The 19,028-nt window shown below is 46.6% G+C and overlaps 1 protein-coding gene and 1 long non-coding RNA gene across 2 annotated transcripts in view; one reads left to right on the forward strand and one right to left on the reverse strand.

Annotated features, from left to right (window-relative positions):
* The window catches only part of LOC138510558 (serine/threonine-protein kinase MRCK beta-like), a 2,015,755-nt gene that overhangs the window by 559,665 nt on the left and 1,437,062 nt on the right, over positions 1-19,028 (forward strand). The window contains exon 9 of the mRNA XM_069626316.1: positions 11,231-11,292. Coding sequence (XP_069482417.1) covers positions 11,231-11,292 — 62 coding nt within the window. The remainder of the gene's footprint in view (positions 1-11,230; positions 11,293-19,028) is intronic.
* LOC138510561 (uncharacterized) overlaps positions 1-19,028 on the reverse strand; it is a 129,260-nt gene that overhangs the window by 50,940 nt on the left and 59,292 nt on the right. The window contains exon 2 of the long non-coding RNA XR_011280407.1: positions 10,395-10,474. This is a non-coding gene — a long non-coding RNA (uncharacterized lncRNA). The remainder of the gene's footprint in view (positions 1-10,394; positions 10,475-19,028) is intronic.

Raw genomic sequence — 19,028 nt, forward strand, 5'->3', positions numbered from 1 at the left:
TCTCTCCTCTCAAGACACCTGAAGCTCTCCTCTCCTCTTGCAGCAACACACGTGGCACAGCCACTCAGATTCAAAGCCACCAGACCCATGAAAAAGTGACAGTGGCTGCCTTTGCCTCCGCCTACTCTCCTCTTCCCATTTCTGCGGCTGACTCCCACCCTGACACAGCCCTCGCTAACCTCAATCTCTCTATCTCCAACACACTTAACACACTTGTCCCTGTCAAGAGGGTCCAACTGAAGCCTTCTAAAAAGTGCAACTCTTGGTGCGACTGCAATCTAGCTGCCCTTAAATGCAAGCGTAGGGCAGCTGAGCAGAAATGGACCTCGTCGGGTGGACACTCTGACAAACTGGCCTGCCTCCTCCTTCAAAGGCAATATCGACTCTGCATCCATTCCAAAAAAAGTCTTTATTCAAGCCTGCATCTTTGTGGCGTCAAACAAAACGGCTGAACTCTTCAAAGTCTCCAAGGAACTGGACAATCCTGCAGCAGCCTCTTCATCTGTCATACCCATCCAGGACCTCTGCTCGGCCCTGGCTGCACAGGTCATCACAAAAACCCAAGACATCCTTTCCTCCCTCTCTTCCACACCACAGCATACACCAACACAGGAGCCTCCCTTGGCCCCCCCTTCGCTTACCCTCTCCTCTCTCTCACCCGTCACACCCAATGAGGTCCCGAGACAAGTATGGTCTATGAAGGCCTCATCCAAACAGGTGGACCCCTGCCCTCTAAAACCATTACGGACAATATTGATTCCTTCGCCGCAGCCTTGGCTGATTTCTGCAATATCTCCTTTTCCCCTGGAGTTTTCCCAACTGCCCTTAAGCACTCCCTTGTGCACTCTCTGCTCAAGAAACCCTCTGCCTACCCCTCCATTCCGGCAAACTACCGCCCTATCTCTATCACTCCTTTCCTGGGTAAACTCCTGGAGAATTGGCTATCTCACAGCTGGCCCTCCACACTGAATCTATTGGTTGCTTACATGCCCATCAGTCTGGCTTTACAGCATCCAGAGGCAAGGAAACTGCTCTTCTAGACACCAGTGAAGACCTGCTCTCAAATCTTGATACTAACACTCCCTCTGACCTCATTCTCCTTGAACTCTCCTCTGCCTTTGACACTGTTAACCACAAGATCCTGATCGCACGTCTCCTGGAAACCACAGGTCAGGCCCTGGCATGGTTAACCTACTTTCTCTCCGATCGCCCATCCCAGTTGGAACTCAGAGCCTTTCTCTCGACTATTGTGCATGTTTGGACTTTGTGGTGGGTCGGAAGAAGGAGTCGGACATGTTACCGTTCTTTAATGAAAATAAAAGAAAAAGGTAATCTTTCCATATTACTAGAGGGGTCACCCTGCCTATCTAAATTAACGAAAGGTGCCTGTCTGTCATGAGGAAGTCAAAACGTATCATTTGTCGTCAGTCCCAAACCTAAATTTACCTGACTCTACCACTAATATGCTTAACTGAAAATAGGCCAAGAGAATGTCTCTCTTGTCCTGGTCGTCTCTCTTCTTTCCTACCTCCCAGTGCCTTTCTCTTAAAGGTTGTATCTTATCTCCTGTTGTTATTAATACACAAATGTCTCTGTTTAGAATGTGGGATTCTTTAACTTATCTTGCCTGATAGTCTCTTTACCTTTCCTTCAAGAGCTCATGTAGCTCTTCCCATATACTTGTGGGTTTTGCATTCTCTTTGATATAATATGATATGATAGTTTATTTATATAGCTCCTATACACAATGTGTTTCAAAGCGCTTCAAGGCAAGGGAGAGAACAAGGGAAAATACAATGACATTCTTACAGGCCATGAACAGTAAGCTTAACAGCAATGTTCCTTGAAATAGTTTCTCACACTCTGGTCTTTACTTGCATGCATCTTATAATCTTGAGGGTTCACAAACCCTAGGTTTTGTATGTCCTTATCCAAATTATGAGTCCTCTCTCCTGGGTTCTTGGTATTGAATTCTCTCTTTTATGTTACTGTTACCTTCACAGTCTGATTTCACAATACTTGTTACACCCTTGTGCAGTGGGCTCTCTCCTCTCTTCAAGCCTCAGTACCTGGGGGCTTCTCCCTTCCTTACACTTTTTATCTATTTCCTGAACAGCATTGTTAGTCAGAGGTATTCTTCCCTTTGTATTTGTATTTTTTTTATTTGTATTGCGCGCCTTGGCCCAGGGCATCTCACTTTCCCCCAGAAGCCTACTGTCTCCAGAGCCCTGGTTCTCTCTAGGCTGGACTACTGCAACAGCCTCCTTCTCAATCTGCCTTCCTCTACTCTCCACCCTCTTCAACTAATCCGAAACAGGACTGCAAGACTTATCCTCAGCCTCAAGCCCAGGGACCATATCTCTCCAGCCCAGAAATCTCTACATTGGCTCCCGGTGGCTGCAAGAAACAAGTTCAAGGCCATCTGCATCGTACGCAAGCCTTCCTGGGGCGGGCCTGCATTACATCCAACTATATCTTCCAAAATACCTTCCTTCCCGAGCTCTTCTCTCAGCTACCGCCAACTCTCTAAGGGTCTGACGCTTCTGTAGGCAGGGAGTTGAGGGTAGATCTCTCCTCTGCAGGTGCCACTTTCTGGAATGGCCTTCTTGCCCCTCTCAAACCTGAGACGGATCACCTGAAGTTCCAGAAGCAGCTCTAGACCTTCCTTTTCAAATGGATTGTGTCCTCCTGCGTTTTCCATATCTTTGATATTTCCAATATCCAGCTTGCTGCCCCGTGATTGTTTTTCAGTTTTTCAGCGGGGGGCGCTGTGCGTCAGTGCCTGTCGACTCAATGTCCCTCGGAGGCCTCCATCTCGATGTCAACGTCACTGCAGGTATATGTAGCACGCGTAGGCCCCGTTGGCCTGAGTTCTGTTTTTCTGCACTTCACAGCTTCGGATGCTTAACGGCTAGTTCCTGACAGAAATATTTTCGATATCTTCTTTGCGTTTTCTCTGAAAATTAATCATTATCACTTTGAGTTTTGACGCGACATGGCTTCATCATTGGCGTCGTCCACTCCTCGATCCGGCTTCAAGAAGTGCTGTGACTGCAGTGCAAATATGTCTGTGACAGACTAGCACAGGATCTGCCTGTGGTGTTTGGGTTCAAATCATCCGCGTTCGGAGTGCGAGGACTGCCTGTCGATGACGTCCAAATCTTTGAGAGAGCGTAGAGGGAAGTTGGTGAAAGGTAAGCCTCAAAAATCCCCCTCTACTCCATCTAAACGAAAGACATCAGACGAGTCGAGAACAACCTCTCCTCGTCGAAAGAGGTCTAAACGTTTCCGTTCAAGAAGTGGTTCGCACCACTCCTTGACTTCGAGGCATGGAAAAAAGAGGCGCCATAGATCGCCATCCACTGCGTCGTCCAGTTCACCTGAACGGGTCGTTTGTCCTTCCAAATTTAGTACACCAGCACAGTGGTAGGAGTTTAGGCTCTGTACGTTAAATGTTTTCGAGAACGCTACCTTGCCCCCCTCGAAAATACCTAGAGGCGATACTCCAGTCGAAAAACCTCAGAAGCACAAGAGCCGTGCGTCTTTGGACCCGGCCGTCAAGTCTTCTCGAGAGCGATCTCATCCCACGAGTCGAGAGAAAGTCTCCTCAAAGACAAAAAACCGACAACATCAACGTCGTAGGAAACCTCTATTACAGCACTGAAAAGTGCTTCATCGATGCTGTTGGTGGCGATACCGATGGAGAAGCCATCGACTCCTCGAGTATCGACCTCCACGGTGCCACATGTGACAATCCCTTCAACGCAATCTTTGAAGCCATTGACGCTATCGTCAAAGTCTTCTAGGCTATCGTCGAAATCATCGAAGCCATCAACGCCTTTGTCGAGGCCGTCGACGTCGACAATTTCGACGTTTTCAGCTCCTGTGATGACTACCATAATGCCTACTTCAATTAAAAAAACGTATAGACCTCTACCATGAGCAGATTACTTTAAATCACTCTCTTCAATTTATGAAGACGCAGAGGAGTCCTCTGAGGAAGAAATATGGGACACCATCAGTGCCTGATGAACTTATATCAGAGGACTCTCGCATGAAGATTTTACAAGAATGTCTTCATGATGCTAATGGTATTAATACCTCTCCTGAGATTGATTTTGGAAAGGCAGACCTAGGAGACCATGCAGAGGTAACATGCAGACAGCTAATGACAAGGGTCATGGAATATATGGGATGGTCGAGATCCACACCCGTTTTTGAACAGGACGATCTCACAGATATATCAGACAAAGGGCCACAGGAGGACCCAATTGTCAGTTTCCATCAGGCTTTGCAAAGGAGAGTTCTGACCATTTTTACCTCTCTAAGCACCCTACACCAGAAAGTTTGGCAGTGCAAGCAGCCACTTCCTCAGGTAGACAGAAGGCCTATCCTACTATACCGCAGGATAGAGATGATAAACGTTATGACGCCATAGCCAAGAAGGTTTTCTCAGTTGGCAGTATGGCTTTAAAATCTGCCATTGCTATGGGCACGCTAGTGCAATTTACCCACACCCTTTGGGAGTGCATTTCTATGGCGGCTGACCATATCCCCTAGGGGGAGGAACGAAACGGTTTCCTTAACATTGTCAAGGATGGGAAAGACACTGTGTGTGAATTCCTCCAGACTGGTCTCGACTCTGTTGACAGTATCAGCAGAGCTATGGCGGCTAGTACAGTGATTTGCAGATTTGCTTGGTTGTGAAAGTCAGAATTTGCCCCAGGCTTCTCAACATGCCCTTTGACGGCACACATTTATTTGGAAATGAAGCTGATGAGAGTTTGGAGAAGCTGCAAACATCCAAAGCGGCGGCCAAATCCCTTGGAGCGGCAATAAGACAAAATCCAAACCACCCCACAGGTGCGCCTTGGAGGGGTAGGTCCTTTTGCTATTATTACACATTCGGAAGGGGCAGAGGACAGCCAGCTAAAAGAGGGCATACAAGATTCCCCCGTGGTGGAGGTACCTTCAGCCACTGCGTCAGCCGCTCCGAAACCTCTCTGAGACCTTCGTACACACGACTGCAGTGGGAGCCAGGTTGTCACAGCATCTGACAGAAGGGCAGGCTATTACTTCAGATGCTTGGGCTTTGGAAACAGTTGCCCAAGGTTACTGCCTACCTTTCCTGCAAAAACGTCAGAGTCATCCACCGGGGAACAACTCTTTGAAGATTCCAGATCCGCTCCTTATGCAGGAGATTTTAACCCTGCTGGAGAAAGGTGCTATAGAACCAGTACCTGTAGCGGAAAGGAACAAAGAAGGACGAGGGATTGAGACCCATCTCAGACTTAAGAAACTTGAACAAGTTCCTCAGGAAGGACAAGTTCAACATGGTAACTCTTTTTCAGATCCTTCCGGCCCTCCAGCTTCAGGATTGGATGGTATCATTGGACCTTCAGGATGCTTACTTTCATGTGCCGATACATCACAAGCACAGACAGTACCTGAGGTTCGCCATTGGCGGTTCTCATTATCAGTTTCAAGTTCTGCCATTTGGGCTGACCTCCGCCCCGAGGGTTTTCACCAAGCTAATGGTGGTTGTGGCAGCGAGTCTCAGGAGATGGGGAATTCACGTCTACCCCTACCTAGACGATTGGTTAATCAGGGCCAGTTCCCGGAACAGGCCCTGGAACATCTCAGCTCAACCTGTCACACCCTCCACAGGCTGTGCTTCTCCCTCAACTTAAAGAAGTCCCACATGATACCATCACAAAGACTCCAGTTTATTGGAGCAGTCCTGGATGCACCCCTGGGAAAAGCGTCACCACCAGAGGTGAGGGCTCAAGACATTTTGCAGATGGTGACAAAATTCCAGAATGCCCAACATCTACCGGCCTTTGATTTTCTGAAGTTGCTCGGCCTCATGACATCCTGCATTTTTCTGGTGCCAGAGGCTCGCCTGAGAATTTGTTCTCTCCAATGTACTCTCAGGACCCAGTGGTCACAATTCTCAGGAAGGATGTCAGATCTCCTACAAATCCCAAACAGTCTCGCTGGACCTTCAGTGGTAGGCCTGTCGGGACATCATCTTGAAACAAGAACCTTTTGGCAACTATGGCCAGAGATAACAGTAGTGACGGATGCCTCACTCACGAGTTGGGAGCCCATACCAACGATTTGACATCAGCGGTTGTTGGTCGCTATCGGAGTCCAAACTACATATCAACCTTTTAGAGCTGAGGGCAATCAGACTAGCGCTGAAGGCCTTTCTGCCCTCTGTACAGGGAAAGAATGTCCTGATAATGATGGACAGCACAGTGGCCATGTACTACCTCAACAAGAGAGGAGGTGTAAGGTCACTACCACAGTGCAGAGAGGCAATGCAGCTCTGGTTCTGGGCAATACAAGAAGGAATCTCTCTGTCAGCGGTTCACCTAGCGGGAGAGAAGAACACGACAGCAGAGCACCAGTGGGAAATATCTCAAGAAGTCCTTCAGGAGATCTTCACCCTTTGGGGAACCCCTCAAGTGGATCCGTTTGTGACCAGGGCTAACAAGAAGTGCAAACTGTACTGGTCAAGGGAATTTCCCCACAAAAAAGCTCTAGGAGATGCGTTTGTGGAGGACTGGGAATTTCCACTACTGTACGCGTTTCCTCCAGCCCCTGTGATTCCTCACATAATCAGGAGGTTGAGAAGGATCCTAATTGCCCCGGATTGGGCCAGGAGGACGTGGTACCCGGACCTTCTGGACATGTCCATCTGCCCTCCGATTCGTCTTCTACAAAGAGAGGACCTTCTCTCACGAGAGGGGGGTCGGGTTCTCCATCCCGATATCAGGACTCTCAGACTTCACGCATGGTTTGTTAGACGTTGAGATACAAGGATTGGAACCTCAAGGAACAATGTAATGGAGGTTTTGCTTTCGGCCAGAGGACCAGCAACCAAATCTTTTTACCGCTGCTATGAGAATAAGTTATGCAGCTGGTGTAGAGATAAGAATGTTGACCCTTTCTCATGTAACACACCTATGGTGTTATCCTAGCCAGTCTGGGACTACCAGATTGGTACCATCAAGGGATACCTGGCAGCGCTTTGTCTTTTTAAGCGCACTTCAGAGGAAGTCTCCTACTTTAAAATTCCTCTAGTAGTACAATTTTTAAAGGCACTAACTAATGTTTACCCTCCGACCCCGTTTCAAGTCCCACTATGGGATCTCAACTTGGTGTTAAACTACTTGATGGAAGCTCCTTTCAAACCTCTACATTCTTGTCCATTAAGACTTCTAACTCTGAAAACTGTATTCTTAGTGGCAATTACATCAGCTTGAAGGGTGAGTGAGCTACAGGCTTTATCCTGCAAGCCTCCTCATAATGTATTTCATAAAGACAGAGTGGTACTAAAGGTGAAGCCTTCTTTCTCTCCAAAATTGTTTCTGAGTTTCATCTTACTCAGAAGATAAAATTACCATCTTTTTATCCTCCATCACATCTGGGGAATGATGAAGAAAGACTTCACAGACTTGACCCCAGACGTGCACTGAGCTTTTACATCTCTACAAAATTGCGACATAATGACCAGTTATTTGTGGGCTATTCAGGTCACAAAGCGGGACTGGCCATCACCAAGCAAACTATCTCCAGATGGATTATATGAACTATATCGGAATGTTACAGACTGGCAGGTAAAGACCCTCCAGAACATCTAAGAGCTCATTCAACCAGGGGTATTGCATCTTTGCCTGCGTTGCAGAGGGGAGTTCCGTTAAATGATATGTGTGCAGCTGCCACATGGTCGTCTGTGCACACCTTTAGTAAATACTACAGTTTAGACTCCTCCACGGGCCAAGATTCCGCTTTTGGAAAAGCAGTGTTGCACTCTGTGCATACATAACTGCATTATTTTCTAATCCCTCCTCCAAATTATGTAAACAGCTTTGGGAGTGTATCAAAGATAAGGAATACTTGGGAGGACACAATCCATTTGAAGAACAAGTTACTTTCCATGGTAACGCTCTTTCGACTCGATGTTCCTCCCACATATTCCTTATCACCTCTCCCAACCTACCCCGCAGTAGAATTTCCTTGCAGTTGCAGCCTACGCTCTCTCAGGGGAAGTAACCATCAAATACAAGGTAAAGCTCCACTTGTCAAAACAGAACTGAGGCCAATGGGCGCTGCACGTGCTACATATACCTGCGGTGACGTCCACAACAAGACAGAGGCCTCCGAGGGACATCAGGTCGACAGGCATCGACACCCAGCGCCCCCTGCTGAAAAATATTTCAGAGGCAGCAAGCTGGATATTGGAAATATTGAAGATAAGGAATACGTGGAAGGAACATCCAGTCGAAAGAATGTCACCATGGGTAAGTAACTTGTTCTTCTCTTCCGCCTTCTCTTTCTCCCTCCCCAACTAACCTGCTTGTTTGCTGCGCCGACTGGTTGCCTGGCTACCGTCAGAGTTTAACTGGGTGCCAGGATCCTCCACACTGCATCTCTCCTGCACTGCATCTGTGCCTGCTGTGCACTTAGGGGCTGTATCTGTTACCCGTGGAGTCCCCTGCCTCCTTGCACTTACACAGAGCAGCGCCTCCCTGGCTGCACTTACTCAGAGCATTGCTGCCCTGCCTGCACTTATCCACTCTCTCTCCCCGGCACTTCTCCCACTCCCTTCCCATGCACTTTGTGTTGCCGCACTTGAACAATCCGAATGACACAAGGCATAGTAAGATCGTTTGTCTGTCCTCCCTCCGTCTTCCCTCCCTTGTCTTGTTGCGCCTCAAAACACTTGTGTATAGGCGCGTTATAAATGACATATCACATACTGTGCGTGCCAAGGACGAGTATGCTCAGCCTTTTTGCATAGACTTGCATAATAGCCTGGCACTTAAGGGGTTAAGGCAGAAGTGGGTCAACACAGAACCTTTTTTGCATTCAATGAGTAAGATTAAGAAAGGGGCGTCAGAGATCATCACCATTTCACCCCATTACTGTATGTTTAATACATGTTTTATTGTATTGAAGAGAAGCACCTGTTCTTCCTTTTTGGACATTCAAAAATGCATTTTCTTTTTTGGTTCCATTTTAAATTCTTTCCTCCACCTTTTCAGTCAAAGTAAAAAAGGAGGAATTTGATGAAAATCTGCTGGAAGACCTTATCTCCAGTAGTATGCAATACCCCAAGAACTACTGTTACTTCTGAAATTTACCCTCTCCTTTGTTTACCCTTACCGTGTAATAGGAATGCTCAGAGGTTTCATTCGGTAAATGTTGACATTTAATTTCATCTCTTGACTATCAGTTGCATTTTGAAAGGAAATCACATACTATTTAAAGGTAACCTCAAATTGCAAAAAAATGAACTATATATGTGTTATATATGTGTTGTGTATAATCTTGTTTTTGAGCTATGTCCAGTGATATTAAACTTTTGATAATGCCTTTATTTTATTTTTTATTTTTTTCAACAGTTTTTTTTCAGTGATACGTTAGCCTTGTCAAAGGGCCTATATTGTGGCAATAAGACCTGAGGCGGCGGGCCAATACCGCCCCAGGTAATTATAACCTATTAACGAAGCCCCCGGGCATTACCTGCGGCGGTATTGGCCCACCGCCGAGGGTCTTATTGCCATTACCCCGGCCCATTGGATCGGGGTGATAATGGAATTTATTTCTGTTCCGAAACACGTTTCGGAACAGAAAAAAAAACGGCAAAAAATTGGCCGCCGCCATGGAAAGGGAAAACGTAGTCCGTTTTCCCTTTCCATGGCGGCCATCGGGAGCGGACTCGCTGGGAACAGAAGTGTTCCCAGCGCGTTCGCTTCCAAGACCAGAAGAAAAAAGAAGGTAAGTTGGGTCGGGAGGGCAGAAGGGAGGGGATGGGGAGGAAGAAAAAAAAACTTACCGCGGTCTCCGGCGGGGGACGATGGAAGCCTCCAGCCGTGTGGAGGCTTGGAGCAGGGATGGCCCCGCTCCAAGTCTCCACACGGCTGGAGGTTTCCATCGTCCCCCGCCGGAGACCACAGGATAGAAGGTAAGTGGGGTGGGGAGGGGTGAGGGAGGAGGGAGGAAAGGCTTGGGAAAAAAAAAATCTTACCTGAGTCCCCGGCGGGGGACGAAAGAAGCCTGCAGCCATGGGAGGCTCGGAGCGGGGATTGCCACGTTTGAGCCTCCTCATTGGCTGAGGGGCTGCCACGCCCCTCGCCGGGAACAGAGTAGCCGGCACCCACGGCGTGGACGGGAATGTGTATTAACTACAATTATTACCTTGAAGCTACATGGAGGAATCACCAACATAAGAATTTCTGAGGCATGTGTCACTGTGCTGCAAACAAATTTGTTTTCCCTTGTGTCTTAGACACTGGGACTTAATGGGCGTTGCCCCATTTGCAACACTTCCCTTGGCACCACATGCAAACACTGAAGGGGAGCATGCAGCAGCCTCTTCTTACCCTTCCTCTTCTTTGATTCAAATCTCTCCAAGATTTGCTGATACCACAGCAAACGAGTGTGCAGGCCAGGATGAGGAGACCTAAACATTGACAAAACGGGCACAATTAGGATGAACACTTTCTGCAGTAAATTGCAAAGCTATGCCCACTAAGCCTTCTACAAGCCACGAAGAAAGGTTACAGGCCAAACATTTTGCACAAATATTAGAACAAGCGTAACACCTGGAACTAGCTTCCAACACTAGTATGGAAAAGGCGACACCCAAGGAAGGGCCTTCCATCCTCCACAGATCCTTCAGCAAGACATTTTGCAACCACAGCCTTGGCCACTGAAGCGCTGTGCGGTTTCACCACATGCCTTCAGGTATAGGCCATCACTCGATGGTTCAATCTATTTTCCCCCTATTCCATTTGTTACTGTTAAGGAAGTTTTGTCTAGCTGTTAAATAATGCATTTTACTTTATTGTTATTCATTTGGTTTGGAGGTGCTGCGTTGCCTTTGTGTGATTATTTCTTTGAATGCTCCAACACCTCCCCCAGAGAAGATTTGATCTTAGCCCATGCTACCCAAGACTGACCCGAGATATTCTGAAGGGGATCGTGCTTCTCTGCAACAGGTGGTTGCAGAAACCTTGCTGTAGCATTTATCAAGATCTTTGACAACTTGCACCTGTGAAGTGGATTTTTTTCGCTGACATATCCTTATGAACTGCCATATTCACGCAGTGTCCTTTTTACAAAGACACACACTTCCCCAGTTCATTTGCAATGTGTTCATTTGTTAAATGAAGCATTGCTTTCATAGTTGCTAATCTGTACTTTGGTTTGCTAACAGGAACATGGCAGATACCCAACCCACAACTTACCCAGAACTAGAGGTCCTTCCACAGCACAGAGGTGAGTTTGTTTTCATGAGTAAAAGTAGAAAATGTTTGCCGGATGCACATGAAATGAATGTATCATTAGCCGGCCATGAATGCTTGCAGTCTCTTAAAAATGGTGCGTTTATGACCTCTGGCCCAAACAGACCCTAGAAACTTCCATTTAACTTGCAAAAAAATGTTGTGTACGGATGCTTCCTTTCCTACTAAGAAACGATTTTGTGTTCATATTTTGACTCCCAGTGAACTTTAATGAAGGTTTCGATATACTCTGTACAAGTACTTTTCAGAGATTGCTGAAATGTTGATGTTTCAAAGAGTTTAACTACTGCAAAGTGCCGCTTAGTGCTGTGAAACCACAGCGTTCCTGTATTATTGTGCTGTTTGAACTACAAGGTCTACAGCTAGAGGTGGAACATCTGAGGGGATAAGTCGCAAATCAATCTATAGCAGGTGTGTACTATATCCATTCCTACCAAATAGCAGGGATTGAGATTTCTGGGAGTTGTAGGAGTTGCAGTTACAGTGAACAGTTCTGTGTGGCAGATACTGGCTCGTGATCAACTCAATGCCTAGCCTGTTCTCTTCTGGAAACTCTTGTACTTTTTGGAACCATCACTCGCTGAGAAGTAGAGCTGATGCTCTTCTAACCCAAGACAAGGCTGTGGATCTCAATGTTTACTGAAAATGGGACATTCATTTTTGTACAGCATGTTTGGGTCTGTTTTACTCTGACAATTTTACGTGTTGTTTGTCCATTTTTCTTTTCGTAAGTGTTTGAGATCTTCATTGGAAGACAGTTCTAGAAAGGGGTGCCCTGCACAGTCAGGGACCAATTTTGCTTGATGTGTAAACTTTAAATAAGTGTATCTCGGAGATCTGGTAGAGTTGTAAAAGTAGAGGCGTTGCTAGGGTGGGGCAGAGGGGGCTCTAGCCCCGGGTCTTTAGGTTGTAGCCCAGGATAGAAGCTCAAGGGCTACAACCAAAAGGCTAGCTAGACCCGAGTCCTGACAGTCCTGACATTAGTGTAGCCCCGGTTCCTTTCCAGACCTGGCAACACCCCTGTGTAAAAGGAATAGAACCTGCGCATGCGTCAAGATACATGTACAAGACACAGACATATAATCGTATCCCTCTTTCTCTTATACATCAATTTCAACAACCCTTACACTACCACTCACCCCACGCAATTACAAACAGGAATATTTTCTCAAAGAGAAGGACAATTAGTATATATCCTATGGACAAACAGTCTTGCCCAAAAGCAGAAACTGTGCACAGACAGTCTGTCCCATGGCCAGAAAATAAATACTTACAATTTACCTAGGCACACAAAATACACAGGCAGCATTGCACAAAGGCAACAAATGTACACAAACAATCATCTACATGGGAAGAGTGCGCACAGTGGTATGGCCAGGACATTATCAGACAAATCAGAGCCAAACTATAGGTGGAGATGTTTGTATTGAATAATACAAAAGGGTTAGGGGATTAGGGGATTATGGTTTAACTGAGCCCACAAGGTGGGGTTCTGGAGCGTTTCTATTTTCTATGCTGGGGAAAGGGGTCACTGATTTTCATCAGTTGACTGCGACACTCCGCTGTGCGTATTAAAAACACACACCGAATTCCCAAAAAGTCTCTGTCAGATGTCCTTTATTGTAAACATGGTGGACAGCTGCTAGCAGAGAAAGACAACAATGCGTTTCACCCGAAAGGCTTTGTCGAATATCAGAGCGCTGCACTCTACACCTTATGGTTAAGGTGAAACCATTGTAGGTAGACCTTTCGTAAAGTTCTATTGCTAATTACTTGTGACTCGCTGGACTGAATTGAATGGCATTTTCCAAACAAAACGTTGTTCACAGGGTCCCCCCAACTGAAAACTTTGGGAAAGATTTGTCAAAAAATAAAAAAGGTTATTGAGAAAACAAAAAAAAATGGTTTTTGGCTTAGTCCCATTGATTTTTCCATAGTGAACAAGTGCAATTTCTGGGAAGCCATAGCACAAATAACGCTGGACTGATTTGGGACAAATAAGAAACAACTTGGGCACAAAGCATTGACTCAATTTCCGGCACTTGTTTGGCGTAAATCCATCTAGTAGTTTTTAAAATATTCAAAGGGAAAGGGGGTGCCCCCTGCTCCCCAAAATCAGTTATATCTTTCGTGGTGTTTTCCAGCAAAGAGGCTTTTCCGAAATGAAAACCCGCCATTTATTTTTTCACAATGCCTGCGATAATACCTAGGGAATGAAAAAATGGAGCAGGAAAAAGGATGCAATAGCATGAAAGTAGAGGGCCAGGGGGAAAGAGGACACCATGTGAAGTCAGGACGTTATTGGTGGTATGAGGAGCAAGTTACAGTTGGAAGGTTTTTGGCTTATCAGGATATATATCGGGGGACTCATGAGATTCCTGCGGCTACAACGGAAGACGCACTCTGAGAAGAAAATGCATCACACGAACCAAAGAGTTATAAGGGGTAATGTGAGAGGGCCAAAGAGTGAAAATGAAACCGAGGGAAGTGGGTGGACCATGAAAAGAGGAGGGGGCACTTTGATGAGTGCCTGTGAGGACGGGGAAGAGCTTTTGATCTTCAAGCGTTATCAGGGGAATACTGGGGGAATCCTGCAGGCATGGGTAGTTTGTTGCCATTATATGGTTGGCTTGTTGCCATTTTCAGGGAAATCCTGCAGGAATCAGAAGAGAGTAAAAACATTTTTTGCACCCCTGCAGTGAACCCATCTACTAGGCAGGGGGTAATGGGTGTTTGTGAAACTGGCCATAGCCAAAGGCCAAGGCTAGTGGGCACTAAAGAAACGTATTGGTGAAACATGCACTGTGTCCACGGCTGAAGGCCATGGCTGCTGGTCCCAAAGTTACCTATTGGTGCAACATGTACAATGGCCAAGGCCGAAGGCCATGGCTAGTAGGCCCCAAAAAAACCTATTGGTAGAGCATGTACAGTGTCCAGGGTCAAAGGGCATGGCTAGAGGGCCCCAAATAAACCTATTGGTGCAACATGAATAGTGGGCACGGCCGACAGTCATAGCTAGTGGGCCCCAAAGAAACCTACTGGTGCATAGACCTCAATGCAACTTATTGGTGCACAGCAATCCCCCTTTGCACATTTTTGCCCCTAGGACAGCTTCTGGGCTCTGCTTTCAGCCCTTGACTGCAGCCTTGCTGCCTGTTTCCTCACCACGTCCCCTCGCTCCACACTCCGCCCCCTCCCTCCCTGGGATTGGTGCTTTTCACCAGGAAGCGCTGTGGGTAGTACACCTTGTATGCTCCATGACTGCTTTTAGGTCCTGCGCAGTGCGTGGGAAGATACTGCTGCTGCTGTGAGCAGGTAAGGCCCAGCAACCTCCCTTTTGCTCATGTTGGCCCCTAAGGCAGCTTGCGGGCTCTGCTTTCAGCCCTTGTCTGTGGCCTTGCCACCTGCTTCCTCGTACCGTCCCTTCACTCCAAACTCCGCCTTCCTCCCACCCTCTGTCCCTGGGATTGGTGCTTTTCACCAGGAAGCGCTTCTTAAGTGGTGGACCTACTACAGGCTTGCCTGGGCCGGTCTCGGCCAAGGGCCAGAGGCAAAGGGTAGCTCCCAAGTGAGCAGCTCAACTCTGTGTTTGCTTGAGTTCACCTGGGACGCCTGATACAGTCAACCTGCAGCGACTGATAAGGTAAGTGTGATGTGGGCAGGGATTACAGTGATTACTGTACTCAAGTAAAGCCACTCCACACTTATACCTATATGCACCAAGCCTCATTTTGTAACTGTTATTCATTGTATATACAAAACTGAATGTTTCGTAGGTGTTCTTTCCATTAATGTGCCAAAGTTAAACCTAGGCATTTTTCCCATTGCTCTACCAAAGTTAAATCTAGGTGGTTTTCAACAGCTGCGCCCAAGTTGAATCTGGGTGTTTTCTATTTCTGTGCCAAAGTTGTATCTAGGTGGTTTTCAACTGCTGCACCCAAGTTGAATCTGGGTGTTTTCTATTGCTGGGCCAAAGTAAAAACTTGGTGGTTTTCAACTGCTGTGCCCATGTTGAATCTGGGTGGTGTTTTCCATTGCTGCAGCAAAATTAAATCAGGGTGGTTTTCAACTGCAGAGCCCAAATTGAATCTGAATGTCTTTCCATTGCTGCACCAACATTAAATCTGGATGTTCTCCATGGCTCTGCCAAAGTTGAATCTGGATGTTTTCCATTGCAACGCCCAAGTTGAATCTGAGTGTCTTTCCATTGCTGTGCCATAGTTAAATCTAGGTGTGCTCCATTCTTGTTCCAAAGTTAAATCTGAGTGTCTTCCCATTGTTGTGCCAAAGTTAACTCTAGGTGGTTTTCCGTCACTGTGCCAAAGTCAAATCTAGGTGTTTTCACATTGGTCTACCAAAGTTAAATCAAGGTGTGTTCCATTGCTGTGCCAAAGTTGATTCTATGTAGTTTTTCCACTACTATGCCAACATTGAATCGTAGTGTTTCCCATTGCTCTAAAAAAGTTGATTCTGGGTGATTGCCCATTGATGTGCCAAAATTGACTCTGAGTTTTCAATTACTGGGTGAAACTTGATTCTAGGTGATTCTAGTCCCCCCCCCACATTTTTCTCCCCTCACTCAGCTGCCCACCCCTATGGAGCCACCATTTCACCATTGAAAAGGCGTCTCGGGCCACTCACTGGCGTGCCACTCTCCAGAACCCCTGCAGTATTCAACAGCCCCTACCTCACACAACTCACCCCGCCCATCCAACCTCACTACTGACCCCTCCTACCCACTCCCCACATGAATAAGGCAGCTCAGGCAGATCACTGGAACAGGACCCTCCCAAACCCCATCTTTGCATCCCAGCGTACATCTTACATTATAAATCACCCACCCCCACCGAAACCACCCTTGCCGCCACCCATGGCAATGTTGCACCGCCCATCAGCTTCTCCCTCTCTGCCCTCCACTCCATCCCCTCGGTCACCTAACCTACACTTCCCCTCCCTCAGTGCAGCATGAGCTGCCCTGGCCAACACAGCCCACCAACAAACCCTCCTACACTCTTGCACACTCCTGAGCTCCTCAAGCACCCCACAAATCGCACAGGCCGTACTCATCATAGACCACCACTGACACATTACTGTCCCCATCTCTTCCCTGGGGCACCCCTGCTCATCCCCCAATATTCTTCCCAGATTTACCCACCCACCCCCAACCCAGTCCTAGCCCTTTTCTCCTCCCCTCCAAAACAACCATTCCGGACCAACATCCCTCTAACCTCCCTCTTTCCGAACTTCCTGCCTTGCACTCTCACGCCCCTGATCCCCTTCCCTGCCCAACCCCTACCGCTCCCAAAGCCGAGCTTACAGCAGTATTCTCTCAAACTATCCTGCGTACTCATCTACGTCAGATCGGTCACCAAAAATAAACATATATTTGACCACTGAAAACCCAGATATCCTATCCGTCACTGAAACCTGGTTCACCAATGACTTTAACCCCATGGCACACAAGGCCTTCCGACCTGGCTACTCCTTGCTCGTACATAACAGACCCAGCAGTGCGGGGGGTCTATCCATCATCCACAGGCAACACCTTTCAATAATATCTACAGAGAATGTACATTGCAGCACTAAATGCAAATCTATTCTCGCAAAGTTCCACCTCAGCCCTTCCATCACCCACAGTTTCCTTCTCCTATATTGGCCTCCCAGCAACGACCAAAATGTAACTGACTCTCTCTGCCACTTCCTCTCAACCATACTGATCTGGCACCCCACGCTCACTTTGCTAGGAGATTTCAACATCTGGTTTGATGTTCCTGCCAACCCCATGACACTCTCCATCATCAACAATCTAGAAACTCTCGGCCTAACACTTAGGTCCGTACTTGACTGTTCGTGGAAGCTTCTGAACCCCACAATTCCCCCCCTCCCTCTCCCCAGGTCATCAGTCCCAGACACTCATTTGGTATATCTTCAAACTGATGACCCCGGGAGGCAAAGGGGAAGTGGACAAAATAACAAAGGCACAGACTCAAGCTTTTCTAGTTTCCTGCTCTCCTGTAAATAAAAAAAAAACAAAGTGATCTGCGTGTTTCTAACTCCACTCACAATTCTTTGCCTTTTCCCCCATGTACCCTTCATACCTGTGCTTCCTCAGCAACTGCCTTGAGGAATGAACTGACTAAAATGTACTTCACAAGAACCTTGATGGTTCCTTACTCGTCAAGTGGCTCAAGCGTAGTCTTTAAGTTTTCTCATTAAGTCTTGAAATAGTTCTCGTGTTCTCTTTACTGCAAATGCCAAAGTCTTTTATGCACTAAAACTCTCAGAGCTAACGATTGCTGCTTGTAATTCAGAACCTTTTAGCAACTGATTCTCCTTATTTTATTCTAACACGGATTCCTTGTACTCTAATATTTACATTGCCTAGTGCTTTATTCTAAAACTAAATCCAATTTGTTTTTTTCTAACATTCCTACTCACAGTTCTTTTTGAAGTGCTGCTATCGATTTTCTCCACAAGCGCACAACTTCTCTCGAGGCTGAATGCACTCACGACTCACGCGCTGCACACCTTCTCTTCACTCCGTGATGCTGCTCATCACGACCACTCGAGGGATAGCCACAATGCTTCCGCTGTTGCTCCGCTCACTCGCCTGCACCACAACAGTTGACCTTCTGCATTATTGTTTCCTTGGAAATGGAATGCTGCTTTGGTTACGTATTGCCACTACCTTACTGCAAAATGGTGGACGCACGCACGCTCCCTGATGAGTCCTCAGATTGCTCATGTCAAAGTCAGGCAGCAACTTATTCTTGACCGCGCGTTTGCTTCATTCCTTTTTGGATTGAACAAAGCAACTTCTCATCGCGCATTAACTCTGCAGCTAGCTAACGACTTCAAACTCTTTTTATATGTTCCTAATGAAACTCCGGGAAACCTTTTCTGTATTTATCTACTTAGCATATCATTCTATCATCTCTGCAATGCTGATAATCAGTCTTTAAGCTAAATACTTTTGTTGGTTCATTTTTATACAATTAAACACAACACTTATGCACTGCACTTTACAAGTCCTTGTTTTCAAGCCTACTACTTCTGAAATCTTATTAAACTCTATTCAACATTTTATAGATTAAATAAACTGCTGTGCTCCCACCAGTTTCTTCCTGATGTCTTCTTCTTCTGTTGCTCTCCTGTTGCACACTGCTTCTCCAGAACTGCTGCTCAAAAACAAATTTGGACCTTCATGTGTTATTTTCTTTCTGAGCCTTTTTCTGAAGATGTTTCTCCCCAAGCTCAGTGATGAAAGGCAGTTTAGAATGCCAATGGGGTCAGAGCTACTTCTCCAAGGTTCCATTTCATTCCATCTTGCCTTGGGCCGTCATTCAATGGCTGCTTTGAAAAGTTAAGGATAAACACATATCTTACCAACCTAAAAACCCACCCCCCTTCTCAACTCCCTACAAAATTAGACACCACTGAATAATGCACTTAGTTACCCATCAGAGTAAAATGTGAGTCAAATGCCCAAAGACCCTGACAGTACCCCTGACCCAGGACAGGTTTTTCAAGATTTTTCTCATGAAACTTCACAACAAATTTAGGTGCATGCACATTAGATTCAGACCCCCAAGATCTATCTTCTGGCCCAAACTCTTTCCAGTCCACCAAATATTGCATCCTTCCCATGCTCTTTCAGGAATCTAGAGTAACCTTAATCTCAAATTCCTCTGTAGAACCTTCTACCATTAC

The sequence above is a fragment of the Ambystoma mexicanum genome, chromosome 6p (assembly GCF_040938575.1).
Source record: "Ambystoma mexicanum isolate Mex_15411 chromosome 6p, UKY_AmexF1_1, whole genome shotgun sequence".
Classification (NCBI taxonomy): Eukaryota; Metazoa; Chordata; class Amphibia; order Caudata; family Ambystomatidae; genus Ambystoma; species Ambystoma mexicanum.